Source organism: Lethenteron reissneri, unplaced genomic scaffold (genome assembly GCF_015708825.2).
Source record: "Lethenteron reissneri isolate LAM-NWPU_2019-01 unplaced genomic scaffold, ASM1570882v1 scaffold_1492, whole genome shotgun sequence".
Lineage (NCBI taxonomy): Eukaryota > Metazoa > Chordata > Hyperoartia > Petromyzontiformes > Petromyzontidae > Lethenteron > Lethenteron reissneri.
In genome coordinates this window covers 35,772-55,747 of record NW_026891215.1, presented here as the reverse complement: position 1 = coordinate 55,747, position 19,976 = coordinate 35,772, and the positions used below count along the sequence as shown (strand labels likewise).

The window sequence follows — 19,976 nt, the reverse complement described above, 5'->3', positions numbered from 1 at the left end:
GGCTGCGAGGAATCAGCGGCTTTGTCCCCCTCGTGCGCTTTGCAAATCTGGCTTCGCGCCAAACTCGCTAATTCGCGTTAATCGACAAAAGTTTAACTTGATACAACTTCACAGTTATACAAAGTTAGCGTTCACTTCCCTCACGTTTGAGGGAAATCCCTCATCGTTGTTGTTATCGACGTCATCGCGGCTCTTATCCGCGTGTTTTTTTTTAGTTTATTGCTCGTTGGTGGCTTGTGGTTGTTGTATTGGGGGGTGTGAGACTTCAATTGACATGCCGAGGTTACTCAGGTGCGTGAGTGGCTCTGTGGCTGTTTCATACAGAGAGGGAGTTTGTTGTTGGGGGGGGGGGCAGATCGCGTCAATGTGTAAATGTTGTGTCGCTAAACTCGCCACCACCCGACACGGCAACTGGTGAGAGGGGTGGTCACGTGAACAGAACGTGGCCAATTCGTCACTAGTACAGCACGAGTGTGTGTAGTGTATAGTGTAGTGTATAGTAGTGTAGTGTATAGTAGTGTAGTGTATAGTGTAGTGTATAGTAGTGTAGTGTATAGTAGTGTAGTGTACTAGTACAGCACGAGTGTGTGTAGTGTAGTAGTATTATAGTGTATAGTGTAGTAGTATAGTGTATAGTAGTGTATTATAGTGTAGTAGTGTAGTGTATAGTGCAGTGTACAGTAGTGTAGTGTATAGTAGTGTACTAGTACAGCACGAGTGTGTGTAGTAGTGTAGTGTTTAGTAGTATAGTGTAGTAGTGTAGTGCATAGTGTATAGTAGTGTGTATAGTGTATAGCATAGTGTATAGTGTAGTAGTATAGTGTACAGTAGTGTATAGTAGTGTAATGCGGGCGTAAACGGCCCTCCGGAGGTGACGTCAGGAGGGGAGGAGTTAGGTCACGTGGGGGGGTGAGGGGTTAGGCTATAGAAAGAGGGGAACCGGAAGAGGACGGGGAGTGACGGGGAACCAGGAACAGAGAGAGGCCACGAAGGGCGAAGCGGAGGGTGGCGAGATCGCCACGAACACGGGGGGAGCGAGGATCGGCACCGTTGGCCAGCGGTGACCGACCCGAAGCAGCGAGGAGGCTGCAGTCAGCAGCGGGGCTGCATACAGAGTCAGCAGCGGGTCTGCATACGGTAGCAGCCAGAGGGTCTGCACATAGGGGTAGCAGCGGGAGTCTGCATAGAGGTAGCAGCGAGTCTGCAGGGAGGAGGTTACGGTAGATGAAGCGGAGAGTCAGAGGGAAGAAGGAGCTATAATAGCAGTGAATAGCCGGGGGCTACAAATACAGAGTTATAACAGAGTGCCGTGTGGGTGAGGACGAGAACCCAATAAAAGACACGAAGACAGAAGGAAGTGTCCGAGTCCTTTTATTACACTGGAGTCAGAAGTGGAAACGGCATGGCGAAACAACTGAGGAAAAAGAATATTCCATCCCCGGCGTCGGCTTCATCTTCGGACGACGACGATCTTCCTCCTGAGGTCGGCTTCACTTCGGCGGAGGGAGAGATCCGTGAGGGCCCGGGCGTCGAGGAGGTGGCCCCTTCGTCCGACCCATCTGTGTTGAAGGACGAAGATTTAAGATGGATCCGGATGGCGGAGCAACTGGCAACCCTAAAAACCGTCATCACAGAGTTGTGTGACCTTGTCACGCCAAGGGCGGCGTTGGAAGGTGATGGTGGTGATCGGCAGGAGCCCGGGTCGTCTTCGATGGCGCCGCCATCGGCCACGCGGCGTGAAGACGCCATCTTGGGCCAGGCGCACCACGGAAGGCGGGAAGCCGCCATTTTGGGGCCGCCGCGAGGATCGTCCGCCATTTTGGCGACACAGCGTTTGCGACGCCTTGCTGAACTTACCGCCGGAAGAGTCAGCGACGGACGGAAGCAAGCCAAGGAGTCGCAGTCGTCACCTTACAACCGTCAAAGAGTTCTCCATCGGGGGCGATTGGAGTGCGTTCGCCTGCAGATTTTTGGCGGCGGTACGTATGGCAAGGTGGACGGACGCTGAGGCACTGGAGGTGCTCCCGACTCTTCTTGATGATGAGTCCGTTCGTTTTTTTCGCTCTATAAAAGCTGCGAAGAAGAAAACTCTGCGAGGGGTGTTCGAGGAAATGGCGGACGCGTACGAGCCACCGGATGACGCCCATCGCCGATTCGTGCAGCGGCAACGCGCACCTGAGGAGTCACCTGTAGCGTACAGGGGCGCCGTGTTGGAACTCGCTATGGCCGCTTACCCGGAGACGGAGCCTGACCTGCTGGAACCACTCATCTTGGGGAAGATGTTGGAGTTGTCCCGAGATCTCGGCATTCCCATGCAGGCGTGCGGTCACGAAAAACTCACGTCCCGGACCGCGGCCAAGTGTTTGGACGCCCAGTTCAATCTCCGCCGCTGGAAACAGGTGACGGCGTGGACGGGCGGTCCTGTCGTCGATGGGGGGGCCGTAGGGTGGGACCCTACGAAGGCCGTGTACGTGCCGGATGCGACCGGCCCAAAGGAGTTGTCGGACCGCCTCCACTCCGTGGCCGGCTCGAAGCGGGCCAGGGCCGCGGGCTCCGCCGCCGGCGCGGCCGCGTCGGGACGGGGTGCCCGCTGCGCGCCGCCCCGACGTCGACTGCTTCCGCTGCGGCCGTCGGGGCCACTATGCCAGGGACTGCTGGGCCCGGGTTCCGGGGCCGCCCCAGCAGGAGGCCTCGACAGCGGACGCCCCAAAGAAAGACCCTCCGGCACAGGCAAGTCGGTGCGCACCAGACACCCGGCAAGGCCTGACACCTCACTCATCGCCGTTGTTATGCGACGCGGATGTTGTAAAATACGGGAGGCCAGTATCTGAGCCTTGTCGCTCGATAACGCAGTGGCGTAAGCTGGCTCGGCGGGTTGTCGCGGCCGCTACCGGTTCGTCCACTGTACCTGGGTCCATCCAAGGGGTGGACGTACGTATTTTGGTGGATTCCGGTGCGTCCGCGACCATTATTTCGGATGTGATATTCCATCTTTTGAACATCCCACCGGGGGCCGTGAGGCCGGCTTACGCTTCCTGCATCGCTGCGAACGGGGGTAGTATGGGCATCGTGGGACAGGTGGACGCTAACATTTCTATCGGGGGTGTCTCGGCCTCGGGCGTTGTGTTGATTTCGAGGTCCCTGGCGGTTCCTTGCCTGTTGGGTACGGATTTTTTGGCTACGATGCCCATTCTAATTAGAATCAATGAAAATTGCATAGAACTACCGGGGGGCCGGAAATTGGAATTTTTACAGTCCGCCTGGGGGCGACCGGCTCCTGTCGCCCAGGTGCAGGCGCTATCGGAAGTTTCGGTTGATATTCCACCTGGCTCTCAGATGCTCATTCCCTTACGATACCGGAAGCCGGTTCCGGGTCGGCAGGGTGCTTTTGGGATTTTGCTGTCGCCGTCCGCCGCGGTTACGGGCGGCTTAGCGCTGGTAGGGGCGCAAACTATTGTCCGTCCAGATCAGCGCCCGTTTTTGCAGGTGTTAAATGCGAGTGCTGAAAGCGTGTGTGTGCCAGCTGGTACCGTTGTGGCACATGCCACTACGGCGTTTACGGCCCAGAGTGACCTGCCGGACGGGGGGCTTGTGGGTGGTGTTTCACACGATGGAGGGGTTGATGATCGTTGGATCGCCGAATTATGTGGGGAAAATTCGGCCCTTTCCACCGAGCAGCGTTGTGCGATTCATAAATTATTATCGAGCTATTCCGATGTGTTTAGCTCGGACGATTTGGACTTGGGACGCACCTCGCTTCTCTCTCATCATATCGACACGGGGGACGCTGCCCCTATCCGGTTGAACTCGCGTCGGATGAGTCCGGCTGAGCGTGAGCATGTTCGAGGGGCAGTGGAAGACATGTTGAAAGCGGATATTATATCTCCGTCTAATAGCCCATGGGGCGCGCCTGTTGTGTTGGTTAAAAAGAAGGATGGTAAATTGCGATTTTGTGTGGATTTTCGGAAGCTGAATAAAGTGTCGGTGGCAGATGCGTATCCCCTGCCGCGTATGGACGATTCTCTCGACGCCTTGTCAGGGGCTAAGTTTTTTTCAACGCTAGATCTCTCTTCGGGCTTCTGGCAGCTCCCCCTTGACGAGCCCTCGCGAGAAAAGACAGCTTTCCGTACGCCGCAGGGGTTATTCCAATTTAACTGTCTTCCGATGGGGTTTAATGCTGCCCCTGCCACGTTTCAGAGGTTGATGGAGTTGGTGTTGACGGGGTTGCAGTGGGAGACATGTCTCATTTATTTAGATGATATTATAGTCTTCAGCCGCACATTTGATGAGCATTTACTGCGGTTGGAGGCTGTATTCGCCAGAATGCGTTCTGCTAAATTGAAATTCAAGCCTAAGAAATGTCATTTACTGCAACGCTCCGTTCGATACTTGGGACATATTGTTAGTGCGGACGGGGTGGCCACGGATCCAGAGAAAACTGCTTGTGTCCGGGATTGGGCAACCCCGGCCACGGTGGGTGATGTGCGTCGGTTTTTGGGGTTCGCCTCATATTATCGGAGGTTTGTTCCGAATTTCGCTACTATCGCCAGGCCTTTGCATCTCCTTACTGGGAAGGGGCATAAATTTGTGTGGGGACCGCCGGAGGAGGCGGCGTTTCGGAGCCTGCGCGATTTACTGGCTACTGCGCCGACGTTGGATTATCCGGATTTTGAACATCCTTCATTCTGGATACTGATGCGAGTGACACTGGTATTGGGGCGGTGTTGTCCCAGTCAAAAGGTGGTGTTGAGCGTGTGGTGGCGTATGGGAGTCGGGTTTTATCTCCCGCGGAAACCCGTTACTGCGTCACTCGCAGGGAACTTTTGGCTATTGTGTTTTTTCTCCGACAATTTCGACCGTATCTGTACGGTCGGTCGTTTATTGTCCGCACGGACCATGCGGCCTTGCAGTACGCTCTTAAGATGGACCAGCCATCCGGACAATTGGCGAGATGGCTGGACACGTTGCAAGAATTCTCCTTCCAAATTCACCATCGGAAGGGTGTGCGTCACGCTAACGCGGACGCACTGTCCAGGTTGCCGCAACGATCCCCTTGTGCGTGTGCGTCAGGGGACGCATAGGTGTGGACCGACTCAGCCCCCCCCTCAGCCGTGTCGCGCTGGCAGTGGATGTTCCCGAAACTCCGCTTACACCGGGACCGGTTGATGGGGGACCGGCTGACGGGGTTTTGCGTCTTCCAAGGTCTGTGTGGATTCGGGAGCAAATGTTGGACGAATCTTTGGTGTCGTTGCGAAAACGAACGGAGAAGGCGGGTAAGGAAGTCGGTGCGGGTGGTATTTCGGAAACTGCTCTCCGAGATGGGTTACTGATGTGGAGGGAAGGGATACAGGAACACTGGCGTCTCGTTGTGCCTGCGTCATTGCGGTATGAGTTGATTAGATCTTTGCACTGTGACACACTTTTACACCTGGGGGTGCAGAAAACCCTATTGACGCTGCAACGAGACTATTATTGGCACGGCATGACGACGGATGTCGTCGGTCACGTTCGCGCGTGTCCCGATTGCGCCCGCCGTAAACCACCTAAACATCCATATGTTCCGCCGATACAATCGATTAAAGTATCTCGGGTTAATGAGCTGGTGGCGTTAGATATTTTGGGACCCTTTCCGCCATCCGCTAAGGGAAATAAGTATTTACTGGTGGGGGTTGAGTACCTCTCTCGCTGGCCGATGGCCTGGCCTTTGCCTGACCAGTCAGCGGCGTCTATCACTGACGCCTTTCTATTTGGGTATGTAATGGACAAAGGGGCGCCGGAGAGGCTCCTTACGGATCAAGGACGTAACTTTTCGTCCAAATTGTTGGGGGAGGTGTGTGCGGCTCTTGGAACTAAAAAGATACGGACGTCCCCCTACCACCCGCAAACGGATGGTATGGTGGAACGGTTGAATCGGACTCTGTCCGCCATGCTGTGCCATACAGTCGGGGAAAATCAATCTGATTGGGATTTGCATATCCCTGGGGTGCTTTCGGCGTATCGCATGACGCCGCACGCGGCTACTGGATACTCGCCGTTCTTCCTTATGTACGGCCGTGAGAATGTGCCGCCGATTAATGAACAGTTGGGAACCGGCGCGAGGGGGCCTGTTAAGCCTCTTCCTGAGTATATTAAGGACAACGTTCGGCGTGTCGCTGAGGCGAGGGAAAGTGCCCGCATGGCTACTGCCAAGGCTCAGGCCAGGAATGAGCGGTGTGCCCGACGATCAAAGGGGGAGTGCCCCTGAAAAAAGGGGGACCTGGCCTGGCTTCATTGCCCACAGGTGCGGCCAGGTACCTCTCCTAAATTACATAGACCTTGGCAGGGTCCGGTCCGCCTCATTGAGGTTCCCAACCCACAGTCGGCGCGTGTTCAGGTTGGTTCACGGCGCTGGTTCGTGCATACATCCCGGTTGAAGCCATACATTGCCCCGCGGCCGGATGCGTCATCTCCCGAAGTTGCCTTGCCGGGGTCTGTTGCTGCCGACTCGCCCTTGCCTGTGTCTGCTGACCTTGCGAGAGCGCCTGTCGTACCCTTCACAGACAAGCCGGCCGTGACAGCGCAGGGGGGAGGACGTTCCGCTCGTGGGACGTCGACTGGAGCCGCAGAACCCACGGGACCTGCAGCTCTTCCTATCCCTCCGCGGACGCGAGTACGGGATGTCTCTGGACGCGAGCGGGACAGTGGCGGGCCTCCAATGGCGACGGAAGAACTTGCGCCCGTCGCCCCTAAAACCCTTCCACGTTCCCGCTCGGCGGGTGGTCTGCCGACCGTCCGGGACGGCCCGGCTGCCCGTACTCGCTCGAAATCCCTCACGTTTCGTTAGATTGTGTTGTGTTGTGTTCTGGTTATATTGTTGTTGCATGCTTCGTGTCTTTTTACGTGTTGGCCCTTTACACCCGCATTTCTTGTCAGGTTGCAATTCAGCCGAGGTCGGCTGGATTTTCTTTATGGGGGAGGGTGATGTAATGCGGGCGTAAACGGCCCTCCGGAGGTGACGTCAGGAGGGGAGGAGTTAGGTCACGTGGGGGGGTGAGGGGTTAGGCTACAGAAGGAGGGGAACCGGAAGAGGACGGGGAGTGACGGGGAACCAGGAACAGAGAGACGCCACGAAGGGCGAAGCGGAGGGTGGCGAGATCGCCACGAACACGGGGGAGCGAGGATCGGCACCGTTGGCCAGCGGTGACCGACCCGAAGCAGCGAGGAGGCTGCAGTCAGCAGCGGGGCTGCATACAGAGTCAGCAGCGGGTCTGCATACGGTAGCAGCCAGAGGGTCTGCACATAGGGGTAGCAGCGGGAGTCTGCATAGAGGTAGCAGCGAGTCTGCAGGGAGGAGGTTACAGTAGATGAAGCAGAGAGTCAGAGGGAAGAAGGAGCTATAATAGCAGTGAATAGCCGGGGGCTACAAATACAGAGTTATAACAGAGTGCCGTGTGGGTGAGGACGAGAACCCAATAAAAGACACGAAGACAGAAGGAAGTGTCCGAGTCCTTTTATTACAGTAGTATAGTGTATTGTAGTGTATAGTAGTGTACTGTATAGTTGTGTAGTGTATAGTGTAGTGTGTAGTGTATAGCAGTGTAGTGTATAGTAGTGTAGTGTATATAGTAGTGTATAGTGTAGTGTATAGTGTAGTGTATAGTAGTGTAGTGTATAGTAGTGTAGTGTATATAGTAGTGTATAGTGTAGTGTATAGTAGTGTAGTGTATAGTAGTGTAGTATATAGTAGTGTAGTGTCTAGTAATATAGTGTAGTGTATAGTAGTGTAGTATACAGTGTAGTGTACAGTGTAGTGTATAGTGTAATTGATGACATTGGTACATCGGATCAGTTGGGACAGTGTTGGCCGGCTACGTGTCATGTTCATCGATTACAACGAGTTTCAATGCAGCCTCAATGTCATTGATTGACAACCGCCTTTGCAGATCGATAGGCACTGCCATGGCACCTGCTTTGCATTGTGTCATTGTAATTCAGTGGCACTGGTGTTTTGGCAGTACAGCAAGTGGGCCCGTGAATCCATGTACGTAATGTGATTTATTCCTGAATTGATCTTTCATTGTTTTTCTTTTATCCAAATGATTGGTGTTGCAGAATCAAGAAATTTGATTATACTCAGCCTGAGGACTTTGAAGACGACGGTGAGTAGAATGTGAGGTATCTATACATATGATGGTTATGGGCAGACGACGTGGTGGACAGTAGTGATGGTTATGATTGTAATTATGGTCGTTGACTCGTTGGCTTATTTAAATGATTAGAAGTCATATTTCATTACCAAAGTTAAATCGCATTAGATGCATCCGCAAGGGAGCTGCCGTGGCTAGCGCGGTGGGCTTGCAATCCAGAAGCCGCTGGTTCAATTCCATATCCCGACGTGGCAAGTTTCTTAAATCCCCTCCCCACCTCTCTTCCACCCAGCGGTGTCGATGAGTTCACGCACTTGGTCGTGCGTGGTCGAGGAGGCGCTTTGCCGCCTCTACCAATGTGTCTGCGCAGCGTGGGAGAGTAGGCAATTTCCTCTTTTCAGCTCCCTCTTGTGGAGGCCCTCTGCACCGGTAGTAAAATCTCACCGTAAACTATTGCCAATTCCCGACTTTCATAACCGCCATTTGATTCCGAAAATGGTTATCGGTTTAACCAACCCAGCGATGTACGCGCGTCAATGTGTGTGCGTGTTGCATCGCCACAGACGGCGACTTCTCATCGGCCTCTCTTCCGCCAAGCAAAATGTCTCAAGCGGTGACCAATTCTGACGATGAAAATGGCGACAAGGCAAAGCCTGCAAAGAAGGCCTTGAGCGGAACCAAGAAGTCCCGTCAAGTCACGGCCTTGAACACAGCAGCAGGAACAGCAAGAGACGGAAGGTAATACTATACACTACACTGTACACTACTATACACTACACTAATATACACTACACTATACACTACTCTACTATACACTACACTACTATACACTACACTATACACTACACTGTACACTACTAGACACTACACTACTATACACTACACTATACACTACACTACTATACACTACACTATACGCTACACTATACACTACACTACTATACACTACACTATACACTACTAGACACTACACTATACACTACTCTACACTATACTACACACTACACTATACTACACACTACTCTACACTATACAATACACTGTACACTACTATACACTACACTATACACTACTCTACACTATACACTACTATACACTACACTGAATAATACTCTACACGACACTATACTACTATGCACCACTACTGTACACTACACACTACTCTACATTATACTATAACCTACTCTACACTACACACTACTGTACACTACACTATTATACACTACACTACTGTACACTACACTATACTGCTGTACACTACACTACTGTACACTACACTATACTGCTATACACTACACACTACTACATTACTATTATTGTGCCGTTACATCATGACAAGATGTAAATGCGTGTCCCTTAGAGACGCTCACCAGATGGAGTGCATCACCTCGTCATTGTTTTACAAGTCAGCGTTGTTTGTATTGTTTCTGTTGCATCTCATGGATTCGCAGTTGCTTCCGACAGCCACTGCAATGGTAACGAAAGAACAGATTCTTGAGCCGAATTGCAATCCAAATCATGGCAATTCATGAAACCATCAGGAGGGAAATTCCTTCCATGCCTAGTTTGGATTCACTCCTTCCAGCTGCTCCATCATGTTATGTAGCAACCTCTTATTTATAACATTACTAGCGGTAAGTACCCGGCGTTGCCCGGGCGTAAAAGGCAGACACACATGTAGACTTACACACAGACATCGACCTACACACATAGAAACACATCGACTTAGATGCACACACACATATGGTTAAGTGCAGGATGTATCGTTAGCAGGCCAGCCTAAATGTTTGTAACCAGCGAAGATGTTCCATTAGGGGGGTGCATGTTTTGCAAGCGTAGAGAAGGGAGGGAATTACCGTGGCTGAAAAGACCTGGTGCTTCATGCGGAGCGAGAGACCAGGTTGCTTCCACACAGCGTAACGCAGCCGATGAAAAGATAATGGCGCCCGACTAATTTGGAGTGAGACCTCTGCTGTCAAACTGGAGCCGGTCATGAGCACACTGGCCAGGTATGGGAATCTCTCCAACTCTCCACAACTGCCGCATCACCAATTGTAAGTTGTGGGGCTGGATTGTTCGATGGTATAAAATACCCAGGCAGATGGTTAGTTTTGGTGGGGCTGATGGTGAGGCCCCACCTCTTCGTGACAAGCTCCAGGTTCAGCAGCAGTGAGCAGCAATCACCAGAGCATCGGCATACATAACATGGTTGAGCAATAGGGAGGCATCCCTTGACCGCACCCGGGCGTCGATCAGCCTCTTATTGTATCTGTACCATATGGTAATTCCACCGGTATAGGTCACTGAAGGCTTCACGAACTACGTGGTCAAAAGATATGTAAAATAATGTGGGAGCCAGAGGACATCCCTGTCACACCCCAAGGTGTAGAGGGAATGGCTCTGACTGACGGCCACGTAGTTTGACGTGGGGCCGCTCACCATCATGAAGGTCCTAAGGATCGTGAGCAAAGGGTGAGGGACTCCGAAAGCACGAAGAACAACCCAGAGGCCAGGCCTACTGATGGTATCATAGGCCTTGAGCAGGTCAATAAACCACATACATTCACTCGCACGCACACATGGACCTACAGACACGCAAAGAAATGGACTTACACTTACTCACAAGGAGCAACGCACACAAAGCGACTAACACACACGCACATGGGCTGAGACGCACACATATATCGACTCACACAAACACATCGACTTACACACATATATGGACTCACACACACTTGACATACACACGTGGAGTTACACAGACATATCGACGTACACACATACAGGGACTCACACACACACATACACACCGACTCACACACAGACATACGTGGACTGACACACACACATTGACGTAAACACACATTTAAAGTTCAAGTTCATTTATTAGGTATAGCCCTGTGAGCCATTCGGCTCTTGAATTGGGTGTACTTACACACACACACACATATGGACTAAGACACACACACATGGACTGACGCACACATACATATGGACTCACACACGCATAGACATCCACTTTAGATACACCCACATGGAGTTACACACACATATATGGACGTACACACATACAGCGACTCAGACACACACACATGGAATCACACACAGACATACGTGCACTAACACACACATTGACATAAACAAAGATCCCCCGTATAGCCTTAACAGACTGTAGGGGCAAGTGCTGTTAGCGAGCACCTATGAAGGCCGGAACGGTACATGAGGGGGTAGGTGGCCAGCACCACGCCCGACCGCCTTTGTCTCCCCAGTGGCGATGTTTACACACCGCACCAGGTACTCATTTAAGGCTGAGTCGACCTAGGGGAGGCCCAGGACCGGTTCAGATAATCGTCACTGGTGTTAGCCGTGAGCGGGAATCGAACCCGGGTCGCCAGGTTCATAGCGCAGCGCGCTAACCGCTACACTACCGCTCCCCACACACATGTACTTACACACACATGTACTTACACACACATGTACTTACACACACATGTACTTACACACACATGTACTTACACACATACATAGACTGACACACACATGGATTAACACACACATGTCGACTCACACACGCGCACTGACTTACACACACACATCGAGTGAGACACACACACATGTATGGACTTACACACACATGTGGACTTACACACACACACATATGGACTAACACACACATACACATCGACTGACACACATAGACACACGAATACACATACACACTCAGATGGAGCCATGCACACACATCGACTAACACACACACACATGGACTAACACACACACACATGGACTAACACACACACAGCTACTGATACGCACACAAATGGACTTACACGCACACTTGGACTGACACACACACACAAACACTTTGACGTACACACACACATCGGGCGTTGTCCGTTCGAAAAAGACAGACATGGAGTTAAAGACACGCATGGCTCTACACGCACAAACATATGGACTCAAAGACACACACGTGGACTCATACACACACATCGATGGGCACAACAATCCCCGATGATGGCACAGCTATCAGTATCGCAGTACTACGTATGAGTAAATAGCGTGACGTGAGCGATGGAAACAATAGAGATGCATTTAAGAAATAAGCAGAGATAAGTGTAAATGAAAGATAAACAATGAACCAGAGTTGGTATGTGCACACAAAGATATATATATAGTAATATCTGGCAACGTATTTGTTTCATAATATTAAGCAATGAAGCATATTTTTTATCAGCACACAAACATTATTATTGTAATGTTTGTAAACTAATGTGTTTAACAATAGTAAACAATGGACTTGAGTTGTTAGCGTAAGAAGCAAGGAACTCTGTACTTAGCATAGGCGTGTTGAGGCCTTGTGCCATGCTTAGCCCCCGTCCTGGCCTACATTGGCGAGGCGGCGGAGTTGGCACGTTGCCAGGCTAGGGGCTGGGCCGCTACCCCCCCCCCCCAGCATCCCCCGCCCGTGCAAGAATAATGGTATGTAAGCAGTAAAATATTATTATCTACGGAGTCTGTAGTATAAAGTGGACGCATCGTGTTGGGGGGGGGCGAAGAGGACATGACACTGTGAAGAAATGTCCGCAGAGTTACGTATGTACGTCTTGCCTGCTGTAAAACGCGTAAAAGGAAATGAGCTCGTGCGAACGCGCATCACTTGGCAGTGTCTACCCCCCCCCCCCCACGCAATTGGCGTCAGTTGGTACGGTCGATGTCGAGCAATAAGTAAGTCATTAATAATAGAAACCGCACAAATGTGTTAATTAAACAACTTTAAACTTTACGGATGGGGAAACGGAATAGCCTATTCCCACCGCGGGGCTTAGGGCGTGCCGCCTGCCAATTTTATTTCTACGTGAAGCCCACCGTCCGAGAGCCAAATCCCCCGCAAGCGCGCGGAGACTCTTATATATAAGAAGAAAAGAAGATTGCACTGCCCACACCAACCTCTGTGCATTGTCGTCGTTTGCAATCGCACTTTGCGCCACTCTGCGCAGACCGTCCCTGGACGACGAGCGTCTCTTTGAGAGGGAGCTCAAGGAGGTCCTTGCCCTCGCTGGTGATCAGACGGAAGTGGCGGCGTCTTCGCGGGAGAGTTCACAGGAAGCCGTGGGCAGTGCCACCGTCAACACGGACGACCCACCCGGTATGAGACTCTACAGATTTGTGGCTTTCTGTATGTTTGCACGCGTGTGGACATGTATGGTGCTCACTGCCAACACCAGTAACGATTATATGAACCAGTCCTGGGCCTCTCCGAGGTCGACTCAGCCTCAAATGAGTACCTGGTGCAATTCCAGGCGTGGTGCTGGCCATCCACCCCCATGTATGCCGTGCCGACCTTCATACGTGCTCGCTCACGGCAGCTGCCACAACAGCCTCTGAATGGCTGCACGGGGAATCTATGTGTTTGTACGGTGGCTAGGAGATGTTTCACTTCCTCGTCTGGTGTACAGAAGGTCGTGCGTTCGATCCCGACCCTGACGCCTGCTGCTGTATATTTGGAGTTTGCGTCTCTCTCTCATCATCATCACGGTGGCGAGGAGATGTTTAACTTCCTCGTCTGGTGTACAGGAGGTCGTGCGTTCGATCCCGACCCTGACGCCTGCTGCTGTATATTTGGAGTTTGCGTGTCTCTCCCCGTGGTCACGTGGATTTTTCTCCGGGTCCTCCAGTTTTCCCTCCACATTTAGAATATTTCGCCGCGATACATCTCCACGTGATAATTGGCCACTTTCTTGAGCTACCATTTGTGATAGCCAAGTCGCTTCTGAAGAAGAGACGTATGGCTCAGTGGGCCTTACCTGATGACACAAAGTTGTTTAGTTTTGCATGGCAGTGCCAGGCCACTGAGGATGCTGATGTGTTGCCCTCTGTTCAAACCACATAAGTCTGCATCTTCTGCACCAAAGTCTCCTGCTGGCTTTTTCCTAAATCGTATCGTATTCTTTATTGATTTTTCAAAGTCGAGATAAAATCTTGATTTGAAGCTTCAGTTGACTCTGTAGCACTATTACTACGACTGTATTGTTCCCAAAAAAAAATTTTCAATAGTAATATTTGGCAAACATTCAATATGTGCCATGACCACATTGGAATACTTGCTTTTATTTGGTAAAGTAATTCTGACCGATCAGAAATATGAAACAACAGTGTCCACAATGCAGCGACCACGACGACGACGGGTAATCACATGTTGTCTAAAACACGACAGACAACGAGACGGGCGAGTCCTCGGAGTCCGCTGGGAAGTCCGACAGCGATGACAGCGACCACAAGAAACCCTCCTGGAAGTTTAAGGTGCCCAGGGTCACCGCCGCCGCCGACAGGAGAGGGAGCAAAGCCGCCGTGGCCAGGGGCAGCAGAACAACAGGCGCGGCGCGTGGAGCCGGGGCGGATGTCGGGCCAGATCCTGCCCCTCGGCAATCAGCGAAGCGCCTCCCCCCGCCCGCGTTCAACGAAGCCGGCGTCGCGGATCGTGCCACCGCATCGCCTCTACCCAAGTGGGTTCCTCCAGGTAAGGACAAAGCATCGAAACCACGGCCGGCACAAGCGCACGTGTTTCTAACTCGCACGCCTTTCACGTTTTCCCACGATGAAACCATCCATGGATGTGCCTCACCTCCACTGGGTCTGTCTAGGAAGCTAAGCAGGGATTTGAGCCTGCTAAGTACAATCTTAATTTGGAGCTTTCGTGACTGCAGGAATGACTCTTTGGTTCTTTCGGTAAAGTCACGTATAAAGAGAAAGTAATAAATTAAATACTAGCATACGACGTTTCGATTGCAACACAAGCAATCATCATCAGGAATAAATGAAATAGAAACACAAATCTAGTATACTTAGAAATGGAATGTAATACAACAGAGAGTCGGATAACATAACAGTCTACACCCTACCTGGTTGATTATGTTCTTCCTGAGAATACTACATTTGAGAGAGAGAGATAAAAACACAGAACCAGAAACATATAGACAGACATATAAGCAGACAGATATCACAGAGATACATAGAGAGAGGGAACAAACATAGGCACACAGAGAAAGCAACGTCTCTGTATCGAGGCCTTGATGAGTGATGACCACCGTAGCTCTCCGGGTGATGTAGGTGTGAGAGCGCGAGATGGTCTGCACCTGGCAGTGCCGAGTGTTGCTACCTCGCCGTGAGCGACACTCACGGCGGAGTGGGAACACGTCCACTTGCGGGGTCGACGGAGCGAGGATATCCGAGTGTGTGTGCTAGATTCATTGTTGTGCGAGCGTGAGGGATGGCGGCAGCTTCGGAGAGGCCTTCATCTCGCAGTGGATAGAGCATGTCTGAGTGTGTGTATGCGGAATGCTAATGGAGCAGACAAAACTCTTCAAAGTGTAGGGATGTTGGAGAGAGGGCCGTTATGCATGGCAGCCTATGGGAAAGAAACACAGTGGGCGGGGCTACGTGTGTGCACAGGGAGATGCCCTCTGCGACGTCCGAGCCAGACACCCTGGGGGGGGGCTGGTTCGGCGTTACGATCCCCCGGGGCCCCACCCCTCAAGGAGGGTTGGGTATAAAAAGGGGTCGTTATATGGGCTTAGTCAGTTATGTTATAGTTAAGCTAAGAAGTCGGAAGACGTCGTAGCTAGAGCCCTGGACTCCCCCTGATCGCCGCCCTTATCAGGGCCCCACGGGATCAGGCTCGAGCCAGTGGCGTGGTCCCGTGAACCAGAGCCAGTGCTCTGGGACTCCGGGTACCGAGCCCGATTACCAGTGTCGGGCCAGACAGCCTCCCCTAGCTCTTAGTGGAGGACTCAGGGGATAGGCTATGGATAGCTAGGGGTATTCCCTGAGTTATACGGGTGAGGGGGCCGCTACCCCCTCTAGGGCTGTCCTGTACTGGCAACTTGTTAAATAAATATACGTGTGCCTCAACTCCGTTGTCAAGCGTCCTCGACGGGTACTTCATCTGGCGTCAGAAGTGGTAAAAATGGAAACGCGCCATACAGCTCGGACCAGGGTACCACAAGAGGAGGACGCCGCGGAGATCGCCGAGCCCGAGACAGAGCAACAAGATGGGGTGCAGCCGGAGCCTGGCGCCTTCTCACCGGGACGTCAGCATGGAGAGGGGCCGCAGCCAGATGCACTACGACTGGCTCACGAACGGCTGGCGGAGCTACTTTATGCCGCTGCCGCCACACTGGAAGGCATTACGCGGTTGGGGGCTGGTGGTCCACCGCAGGGCGAGGAGAACCGGCGGCCGGAGCACTTTCCCGCCATTTCAGCGACTTCACAATTTGAATTTCCCGCCATGGACGCCGCGGCTGTTCGGGGCGTGGCCAGCTTAGACATCGGCTCCGACATCGCCGTCGCCGGGGCTGCAGCGTCATCGCAGCCGAAGGATGCGTCATCGCTGCCGCGACAGGCGATGCCATCGGCCAGTCGCGCCGAGGCACCGCCAAAGGGAGGTGAAAGCAACCTGCGGGAGTCCACATCGACCGCTGCGCTTCACCAAAGGCTGCCCCCGCTGAAGGAATTCATCGGTGCGGAGGGTGACTGGGGCGGCTTCCGGCGACGCTTCCTCGCCCATCAGGAGATGGCGCGGTGGTCCGACGAGGAGGCCCTTTGCGCGCTGCCGGCGCTCCTCGATGGGGACGCGCTCGCCGCACTCACGTCGGCGCCAAAAGAGAAGCGGGCTACACTACCAATGGCGCTACAGCTGCTGGCCGGGGTCTATGGACCTTCAGCCGAATGCCGTCAGCAGTTCTACGATCGCAGGCGGGGTGAAAAAGAGTCGCCTCTGGCTTTCCGGACAAGTCTTCTGGCGCTGGCAAAAACAGCCTTTCCCCGCATGGACGACGACGGCGTGGACGCAATGGTCGCGGAGAAGATCCTCCTCTTGGCGGACGACCTCGACATCGTCGTCATCGCACAAGGGGATGCAGAAATGACCTCCCTCCAGGCTGCGCGACTCCTCCACGCCAACCTTCTGCAGCAGCGGCGAAAGGCAAACAGGGCATCGGCTGGGCGTGCGGTGGCTGCAGCCACCCTTCCGTCAGAAGAACTTTATGCCGTCGACCATCGACGGCAACAGACGACGGGGGCGCGGCCGGGTCGGGACGGGCCGAGGCGTTTCGACCGTCCATCGTCTCCATCGGCGCTCCCGCGGTGCTTCAACTGCGGCATCCGGGGCCATGTCGCCTCGGGGTGCCGTTCTCCTCGACAGCGGGGGACGACGCCTCGACAGGACGCCGGCCCTCCTCTTCCTCCTCCCAAGCTCCAGCACCATGATCCGGCGAGTCGCGGCACCTCACATGTTTGGCCAACGCACCCACCTGTCGCACACTCTCGCACCGTAACGAACGGGGGGCCGGTGGGGCGCTGCGATGGACCGGCGCGGATCACTGCGGGGACTCAAATCGAGCCCGAGCGGTGGTCCGTGTTGGCCCATCGCGTGGTGGCCGCGGCGTCGGGATCGTCGGCCGTGGTCGGTTACATTGATGGGGTGGAGGTACGCATCATAGTCGATACAGGGGCATCGGCGACAATTATTTCGGAACTAATTTACAATATTCTACCGGTGCAGAGCCGTCCTTTGCTACCGGTTAATGTCCCTTTCTATGCCGCTAACGGGGGCTCTCTCGGCATCGTGGGACAGATTCGAGCGCAAATTTCTATCGGGGACATCAAATTGTCGGGGCCGATTTTTGTCTCCTCCTCACTGGCAGTTCCGTGCCTGCTGGGGACGGACTTCTTGGGCAGGATGCCAATTCGTATTTTGATCGACCAAGGATGCATTGAGCTTCCGTCGGGGCGACGTATGGCGTTCCTGCCTTCCCCTGTAGCGACTCGGACGGCGTTCGCGACGGTACCGGCGTTCGTCGTAAAAACAGTGCGTGTGCCGCCGGGGGCACAAATGCTGGTACCTCTTAAACTTCGTAGGCCCTTCGCTAAGGGTGTTGGGGATCAGGGTGTTGTGCTGGGGCCGTCTAGGGCCGGGGTTAATGGGCCTCATTTAATTCCGGCCCAGACCATCGTAAGGGGGGACGAGGATCCCTTCATCGCGGTCCTCAATGTCGGGTCGCAGACAGTAGTGGTTCCCCAAGGGACTGTGCTCGCTCACGCGACGCCGGTGCCCTGCGAGGAACCTGCCGTGAACCACATTGACACTGCTGCTCGGACGCACCCGCATTCGGACGGCGATGAAGGGTGGCTCGACGCGCTTTGTGCGGGATCGACGAACCTGTCCAATTTAGAGCGCCAACGGCTTAGATCGCTGCTAAAGGAATTTTCCGACGTTTTCAGTCGGAATAAATACGATTTGGGTTGTACTCACCTGCTGCGTCACCATATTGACACGGGTGACAGCGCGCCTATTCGCCAAAATCCTTTTCGGTTGAGTCCCGCCGAAAAGGACCATGTCAAATCGGCTGTCGATGACATGTTAGCCGCCGACATTATCTCTCCCTCTACCAGCCCTTGGGGAGCACCGATTGTCCTGGTTAAGAAACAGGATGGCTCGTTGCGGTTTTGCGTAGATTTCCGTCGCCTTAATAAGGTTTCGGTTGCCGACGCATACCCGCTCCCACGGATGGACGAATCGCTGGACGCCTTGGCGGGAGCGCGATTCTTCTCCACACTAGATTTACTTTCGGGATTCTGGCAGCTTCCTCTGGACGATGATTCGAAGCCTAAAACCGCTTTCCGTACACCGCACGGCCTGTTCCAATTCAACCGGTTGCCGATGGGCTTACACTCAGCGCCGGCAACCTTCCAGCGGTTGATGGAATTGGTTTTGGCTGGATTGCAATGGGAATCGTGCCTGATTTATTTGGATGACGTAATTGTTTTTGGAAGAACCTTTGACGAACATCTCCAGAGGATGCGGGCGGTTTTCCAAAGGATGCGGGCTGCTAATTTGAAATTTAAGCCCCAAAAATGCTATTTGTTTCGCGAGTCAGTGCGTTATTTGGGGCACATCGTGGGGCGCTCGGGTATTGCTACCGATCCCGCCAAAACGCAGTGTGTCAGCTCCTGGCCAATTCCGACCTCGGTGGGGGAGGTGAGGAGTTTTATTGGCTTCGCTTCATATTACGGATCACCACAGATCACCACGGACCACCACAGCCCGCCACAGATCACCACAGATCACCATGGACCACCACAGCCCGCCACAGCCACCAGCCACTGACTCTTTCAACATGCCATGACATGTCCCAGTCAGCCACTAAGCCATTCCACTTGCCACGGTCTGCGAGTGATACATTCCAAACTCTGAGCACTACCACGGTTTGCCACTGAACCATGGCCTTGTCTGGGACAAGCACTTACCCATTCAACCGCCAAGGGCTACTACCACTGACAGCCCAAGTGCAACTCAACTTGCCATTACTCAACGTATACAAGACCCGCCATGCCTCAATAGGTGCGGTCTGCTGTAAGCCGACCTGACTTGCCACCGTAGAGATTGCCGCAGCCCGCTGTGAGGTGACTGCTCGCTGCCTGCAGCCACGGCCTAAAGCATGGCTGCTAGACTGACTTGAACCACCGCCGAAGACAACCTCAGCTGCCGTGGCTGAAATCTGAGGCACAGTTTAACAGTGAAAGCCCTTTATTCCAATTCAATAGCACGTTTTTTGTTAGCACATGGATGAAAATCATCTGAATAACTTAGTTTTAATGCTTTTCGTTAGAGTCTGTAGAGCAGTTTCGTTCTGCATTTAGTTTATTGTTATATAGCACGAGTGTTTGGTGTAAACTTTAACGCAAGACTGGTTATAATTCTGTATGACTTCACGAGATATTGGCCGGACTAGAAATGTTTTCATCCTGGCCTCACTGCACAACTCTCAACCCATTGTCCTGAAATTTAAA

The 19,976-nt window shown here is 53.0% G+C and overlaps 1 protein-coding gene across 1 annotated transcript; it reads left to right on the top strand.

The window, feature by feature from the left end:
• The first annotated feature begins 238 nt into the window (after positions 1-238).
• LOC133362469 (uncharacterized) lies at positions 239-19,621 on the top strand. The gene is made up of 6 exons (XM_061581418.1): positions 239-291; positions 8,092-8,138; positions 8,738-8,864; positions 13,127-13,275; positions 14,344-14,646; positions 19,611-19,621. The coding sequence occupies exons 1-6, from the start codon at positions 275-277 to the stop codon at positions 19,619-19,621; spliced, it is 654 nt and encodes a 217-aa protein (XP_061437402.1). The 5' UTR covers positions 239-274.
• Positions 19,622-19,976: the final 355 nt, after the last annotated feature.

Coding starts and splice junctions, on each gene's coding strand:
- LOC133362469 (XM_061581418.1), top strand. Junction 8,139..8,737: donor TGAGGACTTTGAAGACGACG/GTGAGTAGAATG, acceptor AAATGTCTCAAG/CGGTGACCAATTCTGACGAT. Junction 8,865..13,126: donor GGAACAGCAAGAGACGGAAG/GTAATACTATAC, acceptor CACTCTGCGCAG/ACCGTCCCTGGACGACGAGC.